This window comes from Anser brachyrhynchus, assembly GCF_964034855.1.
Source record: "Anser brachyrhynchus genome assembly, chromosome: Z".
In the NCBI taxonomy this organism is placed as follows: Eukaryota; Metazoa; Chordata; class Aves; order Anseriformes; family Anatidae; genus Anser; species Anser brachyrhynchus.
In genome coordinates, this window is record NC_137697.1 from 77,533,900 (window position 1) to 77,558,568 (window position 24,669).

General features: G+C 37.5%; 1 protein-coding gene across 11 annotated transcripts in view; it reads right to left on the reverse strand.

Moving 5' to 3' along the window:
* Positions 1-24,669, reverse strand: part of ARB2A (ARB2 cotranscriptional regulator A) — a 260,683-nt gene that overhangs the window by 92,796 nt on the left and 143,218 nt on the right. For 9 of the 11 annotated variants that reach the window (XR_013943951.1, XR_013943952.1, XM_080575224.1 and 6 more), the window contains one exon: positions 13,998-14,117. The exons of 1 other annotated variant lie outside the window; for it this stretch is intronic. Coding sequence is in view for 8 of the 10 variants with exons in the window: in XM_080575224.1 (XP_080431350.1) it covers positions 13,998-14,117 (120 nt within the window). In the remaining 2 variants the exon portion in view is untranslated. Of the gene's footprint in view, positions 1-10,538; positions 11,256-13,997; positions 14,118-24,669 lie in introns of those variants that run through there. One more of the 11 variants, XM_080575222.1, reaches the window with a different exon arrangement.

Genomic DNA, 24,669 nt, shown 5'->3' on the forward strand with positions numbered 1-24,669 from the left:
CCAGAAATTATCTTTACCTGAAGAGATTAGATTTCCTAGCCTCATTTTAATTTTTAATTGCTTACAAACAATCGTGTTCTGTCCTTTCTTTTCAGAATTGAAGCTGTTGTTTGCAAAAGATCTCTTTTACTACCAGAAATTTGTGGGGTCTTACTGCCTTGCTTAGCTCACACATACAACTAAGTCCAGCATTTTTCTTCAACTGAATAACACAGATAATGGGCTGGTACGAGACACCCAGACTCTTATTTATTTCAGAATTAAAAAGCAAATTCCACTCCGCACTTAAGAGATTAGCCCATATATAGCCAGTGCCTATCTTCTATGTTCACCAACTCAAATCTCAGGAAAAGACAGCTTACAGAAAGTTAAAAGTGTTGCAGATGCACAATCTGTGCACAATGCAGACACACGATATTTATACCACTTACACAGGACACTATTGCTTATAACAAAATAGTTATCAGTATAAATATACACCGATTTCATTTACACATTAAAACAAAAAAGAACAGATTTCCAGTTACTATCCAACTTTTATTTTTTTTTAGATTTTTGAAATCTGCAGTTGTACACTCATCCTCTATGCTATGGGAAGCCCAGAATTCATCATAGATGCAAAAACCAGAAAAGATCCTCTGTACCAATAGGTCAACGCATTCTTTTGCAATTTTAATAATGGCCTGTCCTATTACATTTGTTATTCATGTAGAATAAGGATAGAAAATTTTTAGGCATTATATAGCTTTCTTCTGGAATATTAGCTTTGTGGCTTTGAGAGGCCATTTTCTAAAGATCCTAATAGTCAAATGACATCTTGGGAAATGTTACGTTCTCACTGCATTTGCATGATAATGAAGATGAAATTTCATATACGCTACCTGAAGTATACTTATCTAAGTTTTGTTTTACTGAATGACCAAAGGAATATGTTCCCTAAGCCAAAGTATTGCAATACAATGCAATACATTATTGCTTCTGTGAAAGACATGAAACTATAATCCAAGTGATAAAAAAAAACCCTCTGTAATTTATGTAATAGTGTTAATATGATCTCTGCCATGTACCTCTGAATACTTATTTCCTTTGAAGAAAATTCTACAGCATCCACAAAAATACCCATTTTCAATTTTTAAAAAATTATGAAGGAGCATCTCTGTGATGCTCAGGAACATTTTCATAACATTATTATTTTGTTTAGCAGCATGCAGTACTATCATAAGCTTGGTAAAGTTCATGTCAGCTTATTCACTAGATATGAATCACCCTTCAGGTATAACCACATTTCACCTGCACCTATGGGAAAGTCCATGGGTCAAATCATTTTCTGACTACAGAAATATGTTTGAGGGATTACAATAATGGGCATCATTTCTGTAATTAGGCATATGTAGGCAAATATGTGGCTCTCAGAAATTCCAGCCGTGGTCTGCAGTGTTCCTGCATGCAGCTTGTTAATGCAGGGAACATTCAAAAGCTCTGTCCTCTACAAGGGTAAGCCAAGACCCGGCTCCCAAACCTGGGTTTTGAAAGTCAGCCTGTGGCATACCACTTCTGTGACAACAAGTACATTATAAGAAAGTATTTGTCTTCTCTGATCAACACAGAGCTGATCAATCATCAGTCTGTCTGCCTAGCAACTTAATGTTATCTGTGTGATTTGTTCTGAACTACAGATCTAGAAAACCGAAATCTAACTACAGTTTTATTCTGAAGATGCAATTTTTTAGTATTTTTGTAAGGATGAAGAAAAATCAGTACAAAATCACACAAGTTACAAACTGGCAATACTAATCTAAGCAAAGACACCAGCACACACACTCTTACATTAAGTCTCTACTTATAATTGCAATCTCTTTGAAGAGAGAGTAGTTTTGATTTTTGTTTAAAGCTACAGGCATTGTTTTTTAAGAAAAAAAAAAATGAAAACAACAAAACCAGCATGGAATAAGTGGTATACACAAAGGCGATTTTATTTAACATAGCTTTTCAATACATTCCAGTCTACACTGCACTACAGCTGCAGAAACACAACCAAAATAAAAAATAAAAAAATAAAAAAAAAAAGAAAGAAAGAAAGAAAGAAAAAATACTTATCCTGGAAAAAAAAAAAAGCCTATACTCAAAGGAACATCTGAATAAAATTGAGACATCTGCAGTAAAGTTTTACCTTCTCCCTAGAATGTTTGAGATGAACTCAGTGTAACACTGTCTTCCAAGAAAAGACACAGTGATCAATGCAAGAGCACATCAGGCTCCCTTGGACAGGCCAATCAATGCAAGAAAGAACCTTGCCCAGGGCCTTATGCAAATAGGAGCACGTCCTGCAACCCAGGGAGGGAACATGCGCAATAGATCAATGGGATCTGAAAAACCTTACAGCTATATCAGCCTCAGACAGTAAATATATAATGATGAATCCCTCACGTTCGTCGTGAACTCTTATACTAGGTTATTTTCAACAGCTGGTTTAAAAATCTGCCAGGGCTGTATACAGCAGCAGCGAAGAAGTAGAATAAGATTGTCTGGGGTTAATTTGGCCACATTTTTTAAGACCGAGGAAATGCAATCTACGTACTTTAATATTTGCAAAATGCTGAAAGTTGTGTGCCAGTCTTTGTGATTTGTCAGGGTATGGATGGAGTGGGGTCGTGGCTGGGGTTTTGTGTTGTTATTTTGATATTTTGATTTTTTCTAAAACCTTCTCAGTAAGTGCTCAGTAATGCAGAATAATAAAAAGGTTTATCATTTACAACAACTACAATAACAAAGATCTAACATTCTGATCATCACTCTGTTGATTGAAATTTATTCTTGCAAAGACTATTGTAATTCTTTTTTTCTATCCTTAACTATTTAAGACTATACTTTAAAGGAATTAGAGAAAATACTAAGGCAAAGCAGCTGACAGTTGCAACACCAAAACTCAAAAGCACCCCCAAACTGAAATAAAACTTGCTAAGGTATGCAAAGCGATATTCACAACCATATAGGTTCACCAACTACTTGTTGTAGTAGGTGGTGACTTGGCACATCAAAAATACTGAAATAATTATTTTTCCTATGGACACCTCTGAAGCATGATTTCCTAAACATCATTCATTATCTGTTCCTGGGAAAACTAGTGGGGAGAGAAAGCAGGAGGAAGAAGGAACAGGCAAAGGTGCCTACAGAAACTTTTCGCCTGGAATTCCTGGCTTTTGAAGATCACTAACTGCTCCTAACTTCACAGCACAAAGGTATAACACTCCTGTCGAAAAGCTCCTGCCACCTCAGGATAAAATATAATCTAGGTATTGACAAGCAAATAAAATGGCCTGGCTTAATCAAGCTTAATCAAAACCTCACACTCTGTATTTCAACACTGCACAGGTGAGGTTTACTATTACATTTAATTTATCTTGGAAAATAGAAAAGATAGGAAAATAATTAAACTATTTATTTTTCTTGCATTTGTGAGGAAAATTTACGCTTGCGTTTTGATACTTAGCATTAAAATCTCAGTATAGTTCTGTGGTGTTAAAAGCACAATTTTCTCAATGAATATATGTGCAAAATCTACTTACATATTTTTACTGGATATCATATTCAAGTAAAGCCCTTAAATAGGATTATTTTAACATTTAAACACTGGTACTCATGCTATTATTAATATTAAAATACTTCACTAATATACTGAAAAGCTATGTAACACATCTTTACTAGATTAAAGAAAGGAAAGTTCCAGGATAAAATGCAAATTCCAGCTGTTTCTTACAGTGCCATAGTTTGAGAGTTCCCTTCACCAGAAATATGTTTGGATTCCTTTTACTCCATGTGGATTTGCAATGCCTAATATATTATTAACTTGCAGCTCCCTTGGTTGATCCACTAAACCAGGTCTTAAAGTCTTATAAAATCTCTACTGTTCCACACAAAAGCCATACATATACTTTTCAACATAATTAACATTTAAATTAACAGTATCACAATACACTTGTGTAGTCTAATTGGCGTAAGATCTTGTCATGGAAATGGGAAAAGTATGAAATAATAGTAAGACATTTTCATTTTTAAGTGCTTATTTTTCAATAAAAAAAAGAATTTAAAACAGCCTAATATTTCAGATAAAATCTAAACACATCACAAAAGTTGTCAGGGAATAATATATGTGATATTCCCACTTTCTCCATCATGTGAGCAAATCCAAAACTTCTACTTTTCTTATTAGTGTTCATACATGCATTGAAAGACATCTGCAATCCCTTCAGACTGTGATGATGTCATATGTTGTACAATCTTTACTACTAACCTGTTCTGCGCCCCAGCCTACAGATACACAGAACAACCTACAGAGTTAAATAAAATGACAGGATTTTTCATATTGTACCTTCTGAAAAAAAAAACAAAAACCATACAACAACACTACTCTTGTTATTTGAGTCTTCAGTCAGACCAATGTGCGACCATTTTTAGGTGCAGACACCACACCTACGTAAAGTGGTGTTCCAGAAATGTCACTTTCTTGTCCAGTGCCCCTGCAGAGGATGAGGAAAATGGAAAGGTATATACCAAATGGGTAAAAAGTTGTATCTGATGATAAGAGGTTTGGGACAGAAAACTGTCTCCCACTATAGGTGATGCATTTCCCACAGTCTGAAAGAGCTGTGGTGAGCACGAGATGATTCAGACACAAAACAACTGTATGGAGATGCACATCAAAAAATTACAATTAGCTTCTCTGCAAAGTTGGGGCAACCAGTGAGGAAATTAGTGTAAATTAACGAGAAACTGGGTCTTGGGAGTTAACTATTCTGATCAGCGGCAGACTTAACACATCTTGAAGAGATGGTTTCACCCACGTTATCACGTTGGCTTTGTCAGGTTCCAGGGCTGAAGTTGACACTCACAACTGAAAGGACAAGCCACATGTTCTCAGAATGTGGTTCTGTGCTTTGGCTTTTTTTTTTTTTTTTAAAGCTAGAATTTGAAATGAAAAATAAACTGACTGATAAGTAAGCTGTCTCACAGAATTTAAAACAGTTAAAACAATGGAGGAGAGGATACTGATACAAAGGAATTTATTGAGCCAGAAGGAAGTTTCTAGTCAGCTATAGGGATAGATGCCAAATATGGTTTTATTTAACATCTTCATTAATGATCTGGAATTAATTAAATTTGCAGGTGACATTAAAGTGGGAGAAACTGCCAAGAGAAGTAAGGCATGAAAGAAATACAAAATGAGCTTCCAAGATTCATAGACTTGTAGCACAAAAGGGATCATTATGACAATCTAGTTTGTCATCCTGTGTAGCAAGGGCCAGAATGGAGATAGATTTAATTTGGAAGAATGTGAGGTAGTATTGTTGGAAATAAAATCATCTACTAGACTCAATACCACTGGGGAAAGGGAAATTGAGGACACTAAAATACTGTATCTGTGAACATTAGCAGTTATGAAATTCAAGGCAACTTTGCAAAAAAAAATTGAGTAGTTTTGGCTGCATTGACCAAAATGTAGCACAGCAGAACAATGGTGCTGAACTTTGCCTTGAGCTAACTATAGTAACTACACTTACAACATAGAGTTTAATTCTTAGCAAACTACCAGAAGAATGTTGACAAATAATATAGAATTCAGAAAGGAATACAAGAAATAAAAAAAAAAAAAAAAAAAGAAAAGAAAAAAGAAAAAAGAAAAAGAAAAAAGAAGACCTAGTTATATATATCATTGGGCTACAATAGAAACAAGTGGATGGAAGTACAAGAACAATTGCTGAAGATCAGAAAGCTTTTCTTACCAGAATCTAAAAATAACTGCTCACTGTGTAGTGCACTGAATTTAAAATAATGCAAAGAAATTATGAAAATATAAAACTACTGAGATCATGTGGCTCTAAAAAAGTCACTGCAGGGAAACACAGAAAGTGCTTTGCCTTTGACCTCCAAATTCCAGAGGACATAAACATGTACTTCCAAGTAAACGGATTTCCGAGTAACTCTTACTTTTACCCACCTCCAGTTCTTCATTCATTTTATAATTAGCATTCCAACTTTGGTGTCAAACTAGAAAATTAATATGAACAGGCCAATGAGATGTAAAGTAATGATGGGTGGTGCACGCAATTAGTATTCGGTGTATCGTTTCGGGCCATGAAACACTGCCCTTCTCCTTTTGGAAGAAGCAGGGAAGGGGCACATGTACTGCTAGCCTGCAGACCATGGATTAAACTGAGCGAAGCATGAGATATTAAATTAGCAAATGATTAAGAGGAAGCAAAATGTAATGAGGCTGAGCAAGTTATCCAGAGTAAAGTAACGAGTAGGGATGAATATTCAAAACTTGAGTCCTGCTCTGGAAGTGGCAGGACAGCCAGCTCTTGGGAAAGGGAGAGATGTTGATCCTTACAGCGATCCCCTACCATCATCCAAGGTTGAGAGGGTCGGGGATGAACTGAGAAACTGGATGCCTACACTGGATGTCTAAACTCAACCAAAAAATAAAAAATAAAAAAGGAAAAAAGCATGGAAAAGGACATGCAGCCACAGTACTGTGAACTGTGTGCCTCTACTTGGTAATCATTCATCATTCTTCTGCCCCTTCTGTTAGCCTTTCTCTAGACTGCAAGCTCTTCAGGACAAGGTGCGACCGCGGTTGCTACTACGATGCAAATGGATAATAATAATAAATGGTACCAAGTTAAATAACGATACCAGTGCAGACTTGTCAACTTACTTATTTAGGCTGAAAGAGGGAAACTTAACCATCACCTAAAATGTTTATCTGCCCTGTGATAAAATGAGAAAAAAATGTATATATACACGTATTTGTATGTATATGTCAGTAGCAACCAAACATTATAAGAAGTTGCCATCAATAAAGCAGGCAGTGATACTTTAATACTTTTTGATAGATCTGTCATTTCACTTGCTCACTACTGTAACCACTGACAAGTGAATCTGCAATCCTTGTTGCTTTCTACTGCAGGCTGAAATCTATAGATTTAAAAAATCATCGGCAGAAATAAGTCTACTATTTCCAAAAACAGGTGAGGAGAGGAGACAAAACGTTGTTTGTAAACACTGTTGTTTGTGGGGTTGATCTGGTTTTGGACCAAACTCAGTGCTTCCAGAGTTGGAAATGGGAAATTTAGCCCTGGAGTGAGCCTGGAGTCACAGAGAGTCTCTAGAAAAATTAATCCAAAATAGGTCCAATTGTTTGCAGCTAAAAATACCCACCTGCACACGCTTGCTTTCACAGGAACATAGACTCCTGGGTCAGACCAAGGCCCTGCTGTCCCAGCCAATTACTCTCACAATTCTTGTCCTATGTGGGTCAAGCTAGGTAGGAGTTTTGTCCCAGTCCTCTTGTTCCCAAATAGACCTTCCTGATCTAATGGCGAGAGACCTAATTCTACCCTAAATTTATTCATGGCCACTTTTAATCCATTTGTTCCTGTGCCAACATTGTTCTTTGGCTTAAATGGCTCTCCCTCCCTGCTGTTTACTTTCCTGATATATTTACAGAGTGCTATCAATCCCTCTAAGCTTTCCTTTGCTAGGCTAAACAAGCTATGCTTTTTTAAAGACTCCTTTGGTAGCACAATACAGAACAGACACTGAACTTACTTTTTGCAGAAGCTATCAAAGTTAATGTAAGTGTATTAGCAAATTACACCATTCTTACTAAGACTGCTAAGCCCAGAGGATGTGTGCACTGTTTCTATGACTGTATTGATCCCAGTGCTCAAGGCAGGTGGGACATCTCCATGTGGCATTGCACCACTCCACGTGAGCATATCCTTCCTCTTTTCCCGTAAAATGGGCTCTCCATTGCTCTGAGCATCCTGACACTTCTTCCCTCCATCTCTTCCATCCGGAATTAATCTTTCCGAATGTGGGCAATCAGGATTGTCTTAAATTATCTAAGATAAATCTCACCAGCATGCTGGCCAGCATTAATATTTCTCTTCCTCTGACAGAAACAGCGAACAAATCACAGGATCACATTTGCCTCTTCTATTGCTTTATCTGGTCATTCACTTACAGCTGTTGCTGATCAAATCACAGCTCCAAGGGCTTCCCTTTCTTTGCTGTTTCCTATTGGTGCAATCACAGTTTATTTACAAATTCAGATGATGAGCCAGTAAATATATCTCCAAGTTTGCATTATTTCCTTTAATTTCTATTACTATAGAAATTCTGCTCCTGAATACTAATGGTGACTTCACTACTTTATGTGATGAGCCAATTTCATTAGTGCATACTTACTTTTGGTCCCAGTGTCATAATGCAAATGCAAAAAAAACAAAAACAAAAACAAAAACAAACGCCCCAAAGTCAAACCTCGGTGACTCTGGTAGTGGTCCTAGTCTTGTCCAACTCTTTTTACAGAACCCAGACTGTTTCTCCTTTAGGTCCTATTGTTCACCATTGTTTCTTGTTTTCCCTTTTCAGATGGACAACCACTTCTCCACGAACCACAAGAGAGTATAGCTAAAATAACTAAATAAAAATAACTCAAGATACTTATTTTATTTTTAGACTTATTTTGGGGCGTCCTAAGAAAGGCTGACCTGACCCACAGAGCTCATAACTAAAGCGGACAAGACAAAAAGATGAGACCTAAGGCAGGTACAGTTGGGTGAATGATCTGCCCAAACACTGGACATACAACCCACGTCCCCACAAACCCATGAGACAGGGCCCCGTACTGCTTTCCCTAATTTCAGTTGACGTTCAGCATTTAAAGAATCTCTTTATTTTTTTTTTCAATCTGAAGTTAAACTACAGAGTGTTAAACTACAGAGACATTTTGTTTTCTTTCCTCCACTATAGATCTGGGTCACCAAGAAGTTTTGCTCCTCAGCTCTTTTCTTCTCTCTCCCATGCCTCTTACGGCTATCACAGATCACGTGTTACTCCTGCCACACATCAGTAGATCCATTTCAATGTAATAGGTCAGACAGGGGAATTAAGAGTTGCATATACACAGTACCCAATCGATGCTTACCAGTTCTTGAGCCAAATGAAATACAGTAAATAAATGAATAAATAAATAAATTTATATACAAATAATAATAATAATAATAATAATAAACTAAACATAACAAATGATTCAATCTGAAATTTCATAAAATCACATTAATGAAAAGCTAATGACAGGTTCACAGCCAAATCATTAAGGTTCTTAAACATCATTTTGCCTGTGCCAGAACAGTGGTGCAGCCACAGAGGCTCGCTCCCATGTAGTTCAGCATGTGTCTGTTTATCATCGTTATCATTACGACATCTATTATCTCTAGGTAGGGTTAGGTCCTTACTGTACTCAGCACAATGCAACAAAACAAAGTGGCAGTGTATTGAAGAGCATATCTTAAAATGATGGGGCTAAAATTATTTTAAATGGACAAAATTGGCTGATTTTGATGGAATTAGCACACTATGGTGGGTACTGTAATTTGAAAAGCATGTTTTAAGGGCACTCATTTTAACGAAGCTGCTTAAAAATACACACACACATACACACAATTTTATCTACACCTCTGTGCAAATTGCCAATATATACGTCCAACATTTTAGCCAGCAAAGACTAAAATGAATAGTCTCTCATTTCTTCAAAGACAATGAGCCTACTTTCCTTCTTCGTTTTTAATTATATCACATTCCTCCATACACTTTGTATTTTTAAAGTGAATGCTGTAAGCTGGAGATACCACTGTCAATTCTTACAATTTTGTCATGATTACCGTGATATTAGGTAGTTGTTTTCTTAGAGATATTATTTAACTGCAATGATAGAGTTACTGGTAAACAAAAAAGGTACACTTTTGGTTCATTATGAAACCCATTAAAAGGCAAAGCCCAAGGTCTCAGGAATATATAAGGCAAAGAAGAGAAATATTCCATTTTATTTTATTTTTTTTTAAATCTCGTGATACTGCATACCCAACTGACAATTTTGAAAGCTTAGATTTAACAATTCTCATGACTCTGAAATGAGTAGTTGTCATGAGTGACTTTTATAATGATGGGCATGGATAGTTTTAAATGTCACCCCGCTTCCTAGGACCAGCCTTTCTTTCCACCTCTACAGGCAGGCAGTCCCCGCTATTGTAATTAGATCTGCAGTGGATGGTCACAGGACTCAGGTAAGCAGTGGTGCACAAGATATCATTTCTCCTTCTGTGAGGGTCTTTCATGCAGGCAATGACAAGGGAAAACATTCTTTTTAAAGCAAAATAATTGTAAACCCACAAAATTTGGCAGAAAAACTCAAAGGAGGCGTTGTACCAGAAACTTATTTTCTGTAAACTAAATATAAAATTGACTCCATCAACTTGAAATTCTCACTTTCTGTTAAATTTCATAAAATTATTATAAGCCGGGAGTTGGGAAAGTTCCACAATTTACCATCAACTACAGCTAGCTGCTTCTGAAAATAAATCCCTCTCTACCCTGGGTAAGGGATAACAGAAGTAAGAAGATGAGATGTGTTCATGAATCATGTTTTGAGATTTTCAAAATCAGTAATTAGCAGAACACAGTGACCCAACAACTATTTTTAGTGTTGTATATTTAAAAAGTAATTTATGTTTCGATATTATTAGATGCACATTTAATTTTAAGCCACAGCTACACAAAGTTTTAATTACTAAATATTAAGATACATTTTAGCATATGGTTTATGATTAGCATTTGTAATTCAAGCTATAAACAATATAACTAATTACATTTATTGGTGGAACTTTAGTTCCCACACATGTTCAATCACTTTCAATTATTTCCCTAGTAATCTACGACTCAGTAAGGTACAGAAAATGTGTTCCTACATAGCAGTAACTGGATAACAGTTTCTGTGCATTCAAGTATGATGTTACAGATTTGCCCTGTTTTTCTTAACATCATACAGCCACAAACATGCAAAAATGCAGCCAGAAAAGCTGCAAATGCCAATTAAAATGTTAGATGTTGTGGCATGTATCTGAAAATTGTAGTCAAGTGTTACTGGCCAGTTTAGTAAGGGACGGCAAGACAGCTTGATTTTTGTTGTGAGGTCAAATTCAGAGCTGAGGCAAGGTTTGGCCACCAAAGACTTGAAAGGAACAAACATAAATGCTTCTCCTGTTGTACCAACTTCACAGCTGCTACGTTGATGCTACCAACAGCCACGAACAAGTCATTGGTTAATATCAGTTTTCTTCTCTGCTTAACACGAACGTGCCAGGTTTGTATCCAGTGCCTTGCACCATGAAGAAATGATGAAGCAGAAATCTCTGGTGATTAAGATGATTGCAAACAATCAGGACAGATCCAGCAGCACTGAGCGCACAAAATGAATTCAAAAGATATTCATTGAAAACCCAAGTGTTTTTTGACTTCTTTGCTTTTCTTTTCCCCTGTGGGCACAATCAAACGTAAAGGGCCCAGGCAGAAACCTCCACTCCAAATTAAAGCCATATGCTTCGCACCACTCCCCTGTAAAAGGAACGGAGTCAGAAGGAGCAGCTGTGCAAAGGGTCTCTGTGACTACTGTAACCTGCACTCCTATGAAGCGATTGACCCCAAATCCTTGTGTAGCAAGTGTAGGGGCACCTATATGGTGTAGCTGCTATATTACCCTCATGATCTACCCCCCAACATACCACGAGAGAAAGTGAAGTGATCAAATATGTATTTGTGGTAAGACACTATGCCCATCAGCTGCTGTTTCTTTTTCTTTCTTTCTTTTTTTTTTTTTAACTCTTTGCAATTACTAAATGCCATATGGATATAAAGTTGGGGAGAAAGGAAAGAATAACAAAATAAAATTTTACAAACTAATACCCTGATAAAATACTTCAAGGTTTATTTCACTTATATCTCATGTCTGCTTCAGTGTACGCACTATTTTCTTAAACTGCTTTCAATGGAACTCAGACTTCAAACTACTTCTACCAGAACCAGGTGTTAATATCATTTGATTTTTTTAAAAAACAATCAGGGTACATTAAATATACTTCTCAGATCTAGTTTTGCATGACAGATATGTGATGTGCCAATGGTTATATATTATATTCTTCCTCTCAGGCATGCATCTCCTGCAGAGATAGCAGACTACAGAAGCTGACCCTTACTGAGACCATCTTGTCTCTCTGACAAAGCTCCTTTTTAACTTCTTACTTACTGGTTACTTCCTGTGATGGATAAAAACTTTAGCTCAGCTTGTGATAATTTCACAGGCCCTGAGCACCCTGACCCTAGAAGCCCCAAGGTCAGAAGTCAAGTCTTGTTCTGAAACATCTGTGTGCTTCATATTAAAGTAGAACAAAAGTGAAGAAATATCCACCAGTGTGACAAGAGAAACAGGCAAAATGGGAATGACACGTTGGTCATCTGTTACCCATGCCACCTCAAGCCATTGACTGAAACCTGATGGAAAAACTCTACCCGCCGGCTCTCCAAGCCGCCTTCAAATAAGCGCTTTGTTTGGGAAACGGTGAGAAAGGTCTCCGGTTGTTTTTTATTTCTGCCTTATGTTAAGCGAGTTTATCTGTAGGTGGCCAGGGACCCAAACAACACTGTTTTACAAAGTCTACAAAAATTCTGCTAACATTTTGTTTTTGAAATACAAGGCACACCACAACAACCTAGGTTGAAACACATGGCAGATGAAAATCATGGCTTAAGACGGAGAAGACAACAGAACAGATACTCCCCTACCCTTCGCTGCATATGAGGAGCAACAGTCACACAACAACATAACCAGTTTATAAACTGTTTGTTGCCCAGAGTTGTGCCCAGGAATTATTAATCTTCACTGACCCGGTCTCTTAAAAAATTACTTTTGAGACAACTTATTGACCTGGTAATAAAATACCTGTGGAAAATGATCAGCTGAACTGCTCTCAAGTTTCAAATCTATATGTATTATACATGTTTTAAAAATACTCTTCAGGAAGCACAGGGAATGCCCTTAATTTCAATAAATAAAAAGAATTAATAAAAATCTAAAGTTTTTAAACTAATACTAGTATTACCATTCTGGATTCTTCTTACCTAAAACTATTTAGAGCACCACAAGAGTAAAACCAAAATGCTCATGCATACTTTTTCTTTTTTCTTTTTCCATTCAGGCAGAAAACACTTTTACTAGCTTTAAATTAGACTAAACTAATATTTTAGACAAAACTACATATACGTCATCTGATTCCTGTCTATAAAACCAATGCTTTTACTTCTTCGATGTATTTTCCACAATAATCAGAGCTCTCTTTTTTCTATTTTAGTTTTCTTCAGTAAAATATGACCTGATTACACCAGCATTTTACAACTGAATGAGAAGACTATAGCTAAATTCTTCTATAAAAGCATTATAAATTGAACAGACAAATACTTTGTATACTAGATAAGATGAACAAATTTTCCTTCTAGAAATAAGGCCAAAAGATTGACTAACTTGATCTTCAGCAGCCCCAAAATCAAGGGTAGGGAAGATTTTCGTTGACCAGAGTCCTCCCTAGCTCAAATCACAGCAGGGTGTATCCATAGTTAACTGAACTGAAAAAAGTCGTTCCAGCAAATTCTGCACACATTTGTGGAAAAAACTGCAAAACTGGGTAACCCCCCAAATCTCCTCTCAAATTCAGTTCCAATCTACATACTAAAATGTGCTGGTGTTACAGACGACTTAGATTTAAAATTATTATTACTCATTCTCAGGCTCGACCTCCAGCATTTTTACCCACAGACCAGAAACTGGCTGACTGCTACTTTTTTACACAGCCTGAGAAAAGAGAATCCAATAAGTTTTGTTTTCCCACAGTCTTTCGGGTTAGTAGACATGTGGAATCGTACTGTGGAACTCAGCAACAGAGAAAAATACAGTGACCTTCCAGTTTCAGAGAAATCCTCACAGATCTGTATCTGACCACTGGTCAAAGTTAGTCCTAAATTTCTGCTTGAAGAAGGTGATCACAAAGAATTCTGAAAATCTGTGAAAGACTTCAGGAAAGAAGGCAATGGAAAGTCACACTTACCAACTCTACAAATGCAAGTCCACCGTAACTGTGAGCAACAAAAAACACATTCTCTGCTGCTGACTGGGAAATAAAATGGTCCCAAACATAAATTGCATGTTCTTCAGGAGATCCATTATCCTGCAGAAAAAAAAATTACATTTGCGACAATTACCTCTTAGAAACTGGCAATTCTGTCTAAAAGTAACATGTTCCTATATGTTAAAATGTGTTGGTAAAACAAGCCTCAAATTAGTATACTCTAGTGAAAAAAAATGAGCAGATTGATTTGTCTAAATAAAAGAAATTTAAGATTGCAATTTAAATGCGGTAAAACTGTTGTTTTATTGTTGCTTATTTTAATAAATACAACAAAAATTATGCATCTGCAAAATTTTGTCTAAATACCATGATGGCAATTCAGCTAAACAGAGCCATTCGAAGAAATTATGAGCCACTGCTCTGGTTTTCATTTTTTTGACAACTCTTTGTCAAATATTTGCTCACTGATGGTTTATTTAAAGTAGTTAAGTCTTAGTCTGATAAACAAATAAAAATGAGTAGGAACAATATAAATATAATTTCAGTCTTCAGAATTTTTTTCATATTATGCTCCAATGGAAATCTGCCAAAGATTAAAACTATGGTATTTGCAACTACTCTTTTAAAAGCTAGTTTTATTTATTTTGCAACTGTAGACAATGAGATACAGGGCAGATAAGCCACCTCTTGACTGCGTACATATTAGCCATTGCTTTGGAGTCCCTGGTAGTTAGAGGAGTGTGGTTTTTTATTATTGAACTGTGAGATCCATTCAAACTGAGAGCCACTGAAGGCACTATAGTGATTTACATCGATTTTAGTGCACTGTCCTCAAACATCTGGGGTTGTGCACTCGCATCTCTACCTTTGAGACTATCAGAAAGCCCTGTACCCACCATATTTTACTTCTTAGGCTGCCTACGACATCACTGAAAATTTGTCTGGTCTCAGGTGACACGACTATGCTGCTCTTAGTTCCTGTCTCCCACCAGGATTTCACACCTCTGTGGCATAATGCTGCAGGCTCCTTCCAGCTGTAGAGCATTTGTGCCAGAAAGAGCTGATCAGTGAAGGTCGTGTGATTTTTCTAAAATCTGCATCCTTTTCCCTTTTGCTCTGCTCCACCAGCACCTTCATATCAGCAGAAGACACAGACCATATAAGCCCCATCTTCTTGGGGAAAATAAAGTACAAACCAGAAAAATCCAACAGAAATCAAAGTAATAATTATAGAGGATGAATTCCTGCAACTTCATTAAGAGCACTGAAGTGACTTAGGTCTTAGTTCCATTCTAAAATATAATTTTGGGAATTTAATCTCTTACAGTTGTGTAGCATGAATAAGAAGACAGACAACTAAGTAACTAGGTGGATTTAGGTTTTTACTTCTATTTTCATGCCTGGTTCCTTAGGATAGGAAACCAGGCATGAAAATAGAAGTAAAAAATAGAAGTAAAAGTAGAAGAGTGAGATGGCTACAAATCTTTATGGATCTGGACCCGCAACTTTTGAAACAATCACTTGTTTTAAAATTGCTTTTCTCTAAGGTTGCAGCAATTAAAATATATTTATCATATTTGCCAAAAAGCACTGAAGATATTCATCTTAATCCTGGACAGATTCTGTACTTGATTGAATATGACAGAACATAGTTTTAAATAAATATGTATTAACTACTGTAAATCACCTCAATATGAGAAAGGGCTTATTTTCTTCCAAACCACATTTTGAAATCTGATTGTAAAGATAAGTAAAGGAGGTAAGGACTCCTCCTTTTGTGAGGAAAGAAGTAAGTTTTTCAGAAGAAATTTCATACGGAAAATATGATTGACAGACTAGTTATTAAGATAAAGATGAAGAACACCTCAAACAGGAGTTTCTTAAGGTATTCTGATTACAATACATATGAAAAAGGAACATTAAAACACAGGGAGCGTTTCTAAATGAGTAGTTTAACTCAAATATTTACTTCAGTTAAATATGCTGAGATATTTGTTTTGTAAATATTAATGTCACAATTAATTCCTGTAACAGCAATGTTTGTGTAGGCACCTAACCCTGCTTTAACATTCTGACAAAAAGAGAGGCTGTTTGTAGTTAACACTGTGTTTTCAAGTATCCTCTATTTATTATTTTCAGGTATTTTCTGTTTATTTATATGTGCTGCATTTGGGAAAAGCACACGATCCTTGGATTTCCACAAGACTATGACAGCAGCAAGCTTTCAGCTTTCTGAAGGATTCAGAAATCCAGCCCAAAAAAGCTTCCGCCAATTAAAGCATAACCAGTGGTCTAGTAACCCAGATCATTAACTGCACAGCTTCACAGTCTGGTACAAACACTCAATAGAATTTTATAAAAGCAGAAAGAAATGAACTAGAACAAGTTACATATAGACTTTAACTACAGTCTCCTTTGTTACTGGTGAATAAATAAATAAATAAATAAATGAAATGGCAGGATAAACTGTATTGCCATACTTACTCTGCTAAACTCTACACAAGGTAAGCAAAACACGTATATGAGAGACGGAGTTCAGAGAAGTAGTGTATGTTTAAAAGAAAAGCCCTTTCTCCATAGCGTCTGCTTATTTTTTTCCTCGTAGCAAGCCAGTATTTTAAACAACTTGGATGGAGAATAAACCAGTGCCGCGTCCATACAAGAAACAGCTGGCCATGTAAGTGGGCACAGCAGACTGCAGAATACTGCAGGTCTCTTGAATTGCGTTGGGTCCATTAGGACCTGGGGATTAACCACGTCTGTCTGGCCTCACTTAAATTATGAGGCTGAATACTGCAGTTTCAATATGAAAGGTGACAGTTTCAGGCAGCTGTTGCTTTCCTTCTTTTCATTGCAGCTAAATACAATGCACTTATATACCACCTTGTTAAATTATTTGATAAAGTGGGGGCCTCTTGGTCATGCTTTACATAATTATCTATATGATTGTACAAAAAGGAATGGAGAAATCATGCTATGTACCTCAGAAGGCAGCTGAGGCTTAATGCATTCTCATTTGTGAAACAGATTGAGATGGAAAGGTGCTAGGAAAACTGAACTTAGATTTCCAGCTGCTGGAAGTCAGTCATCTGCAACCAGTAATTCTATGTCTAAATAAGTGGTTTGATTTTTCAGAGGTGTGGAAGTCATGGCAGTGGGTCTTCATGCCTCTGAAAATCTATCCCCAATATATATAGTTGGATACAAAAGCCAAAAAATATTAGGAATTAGAAAAAGGTCTATTAGAAAAAGGTCTCCACGTGACTCTTAACCAATGCAAAGTAACCTGAAAACAAGCAACTGTCATCTTGCTGCAGATCAGGTACCTTCCTGACTCGACTAACACACCTGAGCTCTGTCTTGCTCAGGTAAGGAATGGAGCAAAAGCTTGGAGCACAGAAGATATAAATAACCTTTGCATGTGCTCCTAGCATGAAAAATCTTATGTGGCTCCGTTATATTCAATATTCCATTGAATGGAATATTATCAGATAAGATTTACCCTTTAATTCATTTTTAAGTGAAAATAAGTCCATGTCTTTTTCATAATAACTATTATATTTCAGTTCTTTTTACTGATAAAAATAGAACGAATATACCTCGTCTGCCATCGTTGACTACCAACACTATGGAGACTATCAGATATCGAACACCTGTCATACCTGCATGTAGCAAATCCCGTTGAAGATTACCTTGGAGATAAAGGTGGTTAAAATCATTTCAGGGAAGTATTGCCAAAGGTATTTTAGATTGCTTATGTTACATTCATTCCTCTTCCTGAGTGCTACAGGAGGCACACTTTTCTTGAACTGCCTATACAAGGGGAATCCATAAAAATAATACAGAATATAAGTAGCCTTACGGTAGGTTCCAGATCAGTTTATGATAGGTGTATGGGGAGGTGTATGGGGATACTTAAAAAAATGCTCTTGCCACACATAAAATATTCCTTTCCAATGAGAAATGATCATCAAGATTCTGCAAATAGAATGAAAACTTATTTAATGTGGTAGAAATGAGTAATCACAAATACTGCTTTAAGAACAGATGCCTTTTTCTACTGATAAAAGGCCTTTTTTATTTTCGCAATTTTTTTTAAACACTACCTATTAACTATGTATAAAAAAGTCCTCACTTTTTAAGCCAAATAGCAATTACTCAGAAAATGATCATAAATGGTTAATATGGAGCTTTTCATTTTAATATCAAAAGTTTAATCGGATAGTTTAATAGCCCGGTCTATGAAAATAATATGACAATGATTAATAAATTAATGTTCCTCATGTATAAGAAGTCATTTAATATCCCAGGGCCGGAACCTCTGCCGCAGCTGCGAGCCGCTTGGAGCAACAGCTTGAGGCAGGGAAGAGGCCGCCGCTCCCTGACCGCCTCGGCCTGGCCTCGAGCTCTGGCAGGGGTTAGAGGAGTCCTGTGCTGCTCTAACCTACACCAGCTGGGCTGTGTTTCGGAGGGACCTCGCTCCAAGAAGAGCTGGCAGGTGGCAGTGCCCTCCCCGCTCCTCCCGGCAGCAGTGCGCTCGGGCGGCACAAGCTGTCTGTGATGGCTGCCTGGTGGCGGGCCTTTTCTCAGGGTCACCGGCTCTCGGCCTCCTCTCCGCCGCTGCGGTGCTGCCAGGCGGCTCGGCACTGCGACAAGTCCTGCCCTTTCGTCACTGCATACATACGCCATGCCTTAGGCTCCTCGTCCTCTGGGGCTTTTCTCTTCGTTACCTTCATGTCCATTTCTGGCCTCCTATTTCTCATTACTGTTCAGTAGGCCGTTCCTGTATTGTCTCAGGGCCTACAAAACGCTACCAGAAACACTCTTATATGATGCTACTCCTAATTATACACTCTTATAATCTCATACACTCTTTTATCTCATACACTCCTATGATCTTTTACACTCTTTTAATCTTACACACTCTTTTAGTCTTATATACTCTTATAACACCCCTAATCTTAAACACTCTTATACGATGCTACACCTAATCTTATTCAAAATTTGTGATATTTTTGCTTTGCGGTTTTAAAATTCTCCCTGTAACAGTTTAGAAGCCCATGGAAAGAAAAAAAAAAAAAACCCAAAAAACAAAAAACAAATGATTGTGGGTAAATTCTCTGGCAATCCATTGTGCACAGAAACAGGGAAACAGACTGCAGATTTCAGTCTGTCATTTCTTCCAATACTGCTAGCGTTAAGAGTTGAAAGGTATATAACATTTTAATGACTCGAGCCATTAGGAATACACAGATAAGCAGTGTGCATACAGTGAATACAGTGTTACATTCTGTCGCTTTCAAAAAACCAGGTTGAATTTACTAATGTAATATTACAGTCATTAATTGTTAAATACCAAGCTGAAGTGATGCAGCAACCAAAGCCTTATCAACTATGCCAGATTCTAACACCTAGACACTGCAAGGTCTGCAGTTATGATGGACTACCTGAGTTGATAACACATGGAATTATCTAAACAACATTTGCATATTTGGGTAATTATTTCCTAAGGTTAATTAGCTCCTGCAAAGCAGCTTGCCCTTTGAGACTGCTTACTGTGACAGGTTCACATATTTCCTGTTTCAATGCCAAAATTTACAGATTTTTTTTTTTAAAGTAACCTGTTGCTGGAAAGTTGCAGATGGGGCAGGAGCTTAAGACCTTGAACTAGTATTTATTGTATTAGAGCAGGGCAGCTCAGATCCTATCCTCAACTTCTGATTCATCGAAACTCCAAAAAATCAAGTCAAGAAAATCAAATTAGTTCCAAGCTCAGGCAACGGCTCCCTCAAAAGGCCCTGTTTTTCAAATCAAGGAGTTAGTTAGAATCACATTTTTGCAATAAGTGGAAAGTGAAATGCATACACATAGGGAGATGTGCCATACAACTGAATAGCTTTTCAACAATTTACTTGAAGGTGGTTTCTATAATTACCAATTATCACAGCAAAACAACTTCTCCTTCTAGCTAGATGAGCTACTGTAAACAAGCACAGTACATGTGTTAAATATGGGAGAACAGAACTGCACGCTAGCTTGGAAGCAGGGATGTGAAGAGGGCTCAGACCTCCTGTTTACAGTCCTTGTGCAGGTGATCCTTCCATACAAGCAGGACCTTTACAGTTGTGCACAGTTCTTCTCAATGCTTTGGTGAGACTTGGGGCAGATAAACTCTTGCACCTCCCCCAGCTCTTCTGAAAATGGTTGCATTAAAAATAACATATAATGTAAGCATAGCCATATAAAACTATAACCTAGAGAAGTAGCAGTTTTTCACTAAAACAACCCAGGATGAAATGTATTTTCAGTGGCAACTGGCTAACATGGATATTTTCTGTACAATAGATTTTCTGTACAAGAAACCTGTACTCTTTTAAAAGAAAATCATATGTTTGAAGGTCTGAAATGAGCAGCTACAAGATATAGTATGTTCCCTGCTGGTATGCAGTTCGTGATTATCATAACTAGACTCACACTAGCAACATATTTTGCAGCATTCCTAGGTAATGGACAAGTAAAAATTAAATGGATTTCACTGGAAACACTCTTTGACTAGGAAGTAAGACTTTCAAAACCAAATTTATTTCTCTCTCTATATAAATATATATATATACACATATGTATAAATGTACATGTATGTATCTGTACAAAACACTATGCAAGGGTGGTGAGTCTTGAAGACAAATGAATAGGGAAGATCTTAATGCACATTACTGCCAAGGTATGATTTTCGAAGCTGTGGCCTAATTAGCTACAGAGCAAGTCAGGAGGAACTCTGTCATTTGCTTTAATAACACTAGAGTCAAAAACAACTCTTTAGTCCTTTAAAAAACTCAGCAACCCAGAGCTATGCACTTAGGTTTGCCTAAGAATACCTGCTTCCTCCTGCCTTCCTATTCTCCCTCACAGCTCTGATGTTTCTCTTCATGTCATCCCACCATGGTACTCCCATTTTCTCTGTACTTGCATTTCTACTTTACTCTTCTTCATACACTTTCCTTCCTTTCATAACCCTCAAATTAAAAAAAGAAAAAAAAGTGAAATCAAGTTTCTTTTGCCCATTCTACTCCACCATCTCCTGTATTGGTGTAGCCCTGTTCTAACATTCTCATCTCTTTTTCCTTCCTCAACAGTACCCCTACAAGTACTAAATTATGCTTATCACCTGCTGTACGTTCCTCACTCCTTTTGCAAATATTTGCCTTATTTAAGACAATAATTGTTTCATTATGATGGAAAATAATGAAACCATATGATGCAGAGCAGTTCCAAAGCCTCAGGAAAAGGTCTAAGAAGCTTCAAGGGCAAGAAAGCTGGAATAGAAACCAAAAAAACAGCCAGCAAGTGATTTGTTCCCCAAAGAGAGCAACTATGGTATTTTGACCAGAGAAGAGGAGGAACGGAAGGAAAGGACAGAAACCAAAACCAGGAAAAAAGTGGAAGGAAAGATCTCATATTGTTTTCCTGCAGCATGAATGTTTGCAAACAAGACTTCAAAGTATCTAGCTCAGGCCACTCAACAAAATTTAACCTTTAATGGAGAAATTCCAGTAACTGTCCCATCTACCAGAAATTCTTTTTTACCTTTTTAACCACATGGTTGAGAGCACTCCTGCACAGATTCAGAAATGCCTCCTAAGAGGTGACCCGAGGATAAAGAGGACATTGTATAATTCCTTACAGAATGTCTAACGCTAATTTGCATGCCACATATATACAAATATACATACACCAATATGGGCTGGCTCTTGCAGTACTCATAAATATATGTATTTTTAGGAAGGACAGCAAGTCCTTCCAAGTGCCTTTTATGCTGAGGCTAGTCCGGCTATATGAAAGGAGATGAAAACAGGCTGCAAAAGACAGCAGATGAAGGTAACGAAATCAAGAAAACCTCAGGGGCAAAGCAGACGGGGAGAAGACACAGGAGCAGAAGAGGGTGGAGGCCAGTTTGTAACAAATCTGCAATCTGACAACATGCAGCTAAAACTCAGTTGAGTACATCCTGCTAAGAGCACTTGGAAGAAAGAATAATCAAAACTGAACACTAGATCAAGAAAGTTATTTTATTTGCTGCATCCTGAGTTGAGTAGAAAGGAGACTACGTGACAAAAAGAAATGGTTAAAGAGGGGAAAATGAAATGCTTTGGGCTTGAAAGGTTCAATGAAGGACATGTTTCACTCCTCCCTTCCTTTATGGTCTCTGTACAGGTTTTATTTGTATATTTTGCCACATTGAAACAACAAAACCCAGCAGGACTTATCAGCTGTGTAGGCAGCAGAACAAGTTCATGGTCACCAAAGTCTGCTGTAGCTCTATGGAAACACAGAACACTGAATTTGCAAAGGTTGAACACTAAAATGATGCAAATGCATTATTGGTGAATGAAGTTATTTTATTCAACAGTTGTGTTCATATGCATACAGATACAGTCACCTTGTGTTTTTCCTTACGACCTTAGCAGGGATTAAACCAAGAGATTTTGGATGCAAAAACACAAGCCTCCTTCCGCTTATCTCATAGGAGTAAGTGGGGAAATAAAAAGACTATATTATCTTTTTAAGGGCAACTTGTAAGAAGGGAGCAAGATATATACTCTGGCAGGAGGTAATGGCTGCTTTTGAGACAGAAGTAGATACCAGGTATCACACTAGCTCATTCGGGTCAGGTGTAGAGCTGTAGATATAAATAGCATAGCCAAGGTTATTATTTGGTACATACCTTCTGAAAGCAATATGGCAAAGTGACTTAAGGTTGAATTTTTCATATTACAGATCTCAGTCTTATTCCCAGATCTATTTGAGGTGATGCTGTGTAATTTCTTGTGCCTATTTTATTTGTGAAGTGGGTCAGTGATGGAAGTGTTCCCAATATTGCTTATGAAGCCCTAATAATAAAGCTGTTATGTGTATACAGTCAGCCACAGTAAGGAAGACTAGAAGTCTTATGTATTGCAGTTAAATCCATGTTGTATTAAGTTATAGAATAGTCCCACCTCCAAAACTCCTGACAATTTATCAGCAAAGCACAATCTTGACAGACCCAGCAAATGAGTACATATTACATGAAACATCTAATATCTGGCATACCTAATAGTCAAATAAAAGATGTAAAACAAAAATATATTTGGCAGAGTAAAAAAAATATTTAAATTGTCGCTATCAATGCAAAGGGGATCAAAAGCCGGATGGGGAGGAAGCAGTGATACACACACTTTGCTACAACGCAAGTCTTGAGATTAGGTTCTGTTCTTGGCTTAAAACTACAAGTTTTAGTGAATTCAAGGCTGACAATGTCTGGCCAGGTCTTCCACTCAGAAAGAGGTGTCTGGGAAAGGCATCAGGTAAATGGGAAATCCACTGGTTATGAGAGAAACGGAAAACAAGATTATTTTTAGCAAATAGCTATACATAGACAACCCCTGAAAAATCTTCTTTCAAAGCAAAATGATATATAGCAGTAGAGGGGAAAACAGATGACTCCTTAGGTTTCCAGGAGCTGGAGAGTTCACTGGCAGAAACTGGATGAATCGCAGATTATATTCCAAAAATATTTTTTTGTTTCCTATCAAGGTGCCAAGATTCAATCTACTCTAAAGGTAACACCCCCAAAATGTTTCGGTGAGTAGCCGTGTTTTACTTCAAGTAGTGAGGTCTGCATGTGTGCATCCCGGGCTGGTGTACCTCAGAGCACACATGCGATGCCCTGCACTCCTGCAGTGCACACAGAATTCTGTCAATCAGCAACAGGATGGCTGAGAACAAACTGGATTTTAGCTCCAGCCGTTGCCAACATCAGCAGTTAACTTATTTTTTTGAGTTTTGTGTTTTGGCTCCTCCCCTGGGCCTGTGTTCTCCCCAGGTCCCACTGCAATTACAATCCAAGACGACTTCAGACTGTGTCCCACTTTTCCCACTTCAGACATAAGCTGGGCTTTCCCTGGTGATGGTGGTCAGGAAATAAAATTCAGAGCTATGCTATATATATGTGAGAATGGAGGGAACATGGATCCTAAGCTTCCCCTGGGCAGTATGTGGGAGTTACTTTTCCTCTTTATATCCAGCTTTATTGCACACAACAGAAAGAACAAAGTAGCTCCAAGCCAGAGGAAGTTTTCCACAGCTATATTCTCAGCTAATAGAGTTCCTGATCAATAACCGAGAGCTACTTCTTAACTTAAAAAAAAACAAAACAAAACCAAATCTGTGCTCTCTTGCTGTATGCAAAGTTCATCACACCACCTCTGAGGAACAAACTAACCGAGGAAGCCAGATCCCTTTTTCCACCCTCTTGGCCACAGGACCTGAATCCAGCCCTCATTTATAATATTTCAGTAGGCAAACAATGGCTGGAAATCATGGAGTGAAATCAAAAGGTATCAGTGGTCTTAGCTCCATTACAGCACCGCTGACCCAGTAATATATTTCCATTCTGGCAAATGCAGATCTTTGCAGGAGGCCCTCAATGCATTGCCATGTCAGGACTTCACAAATGTAAAAAGAATATGCATTTTTAAGACTCTCGTTGCCGGTGAAATGTCGTACGTTTGCATTTAAACAGAATATTAAACATGGCAAGTTTGGCTGAAGATCTGTGAAGAAATAAACAGAGAGAAAGGCCGCTACGAAGAGAACTTGAGCAGGGGCTGTG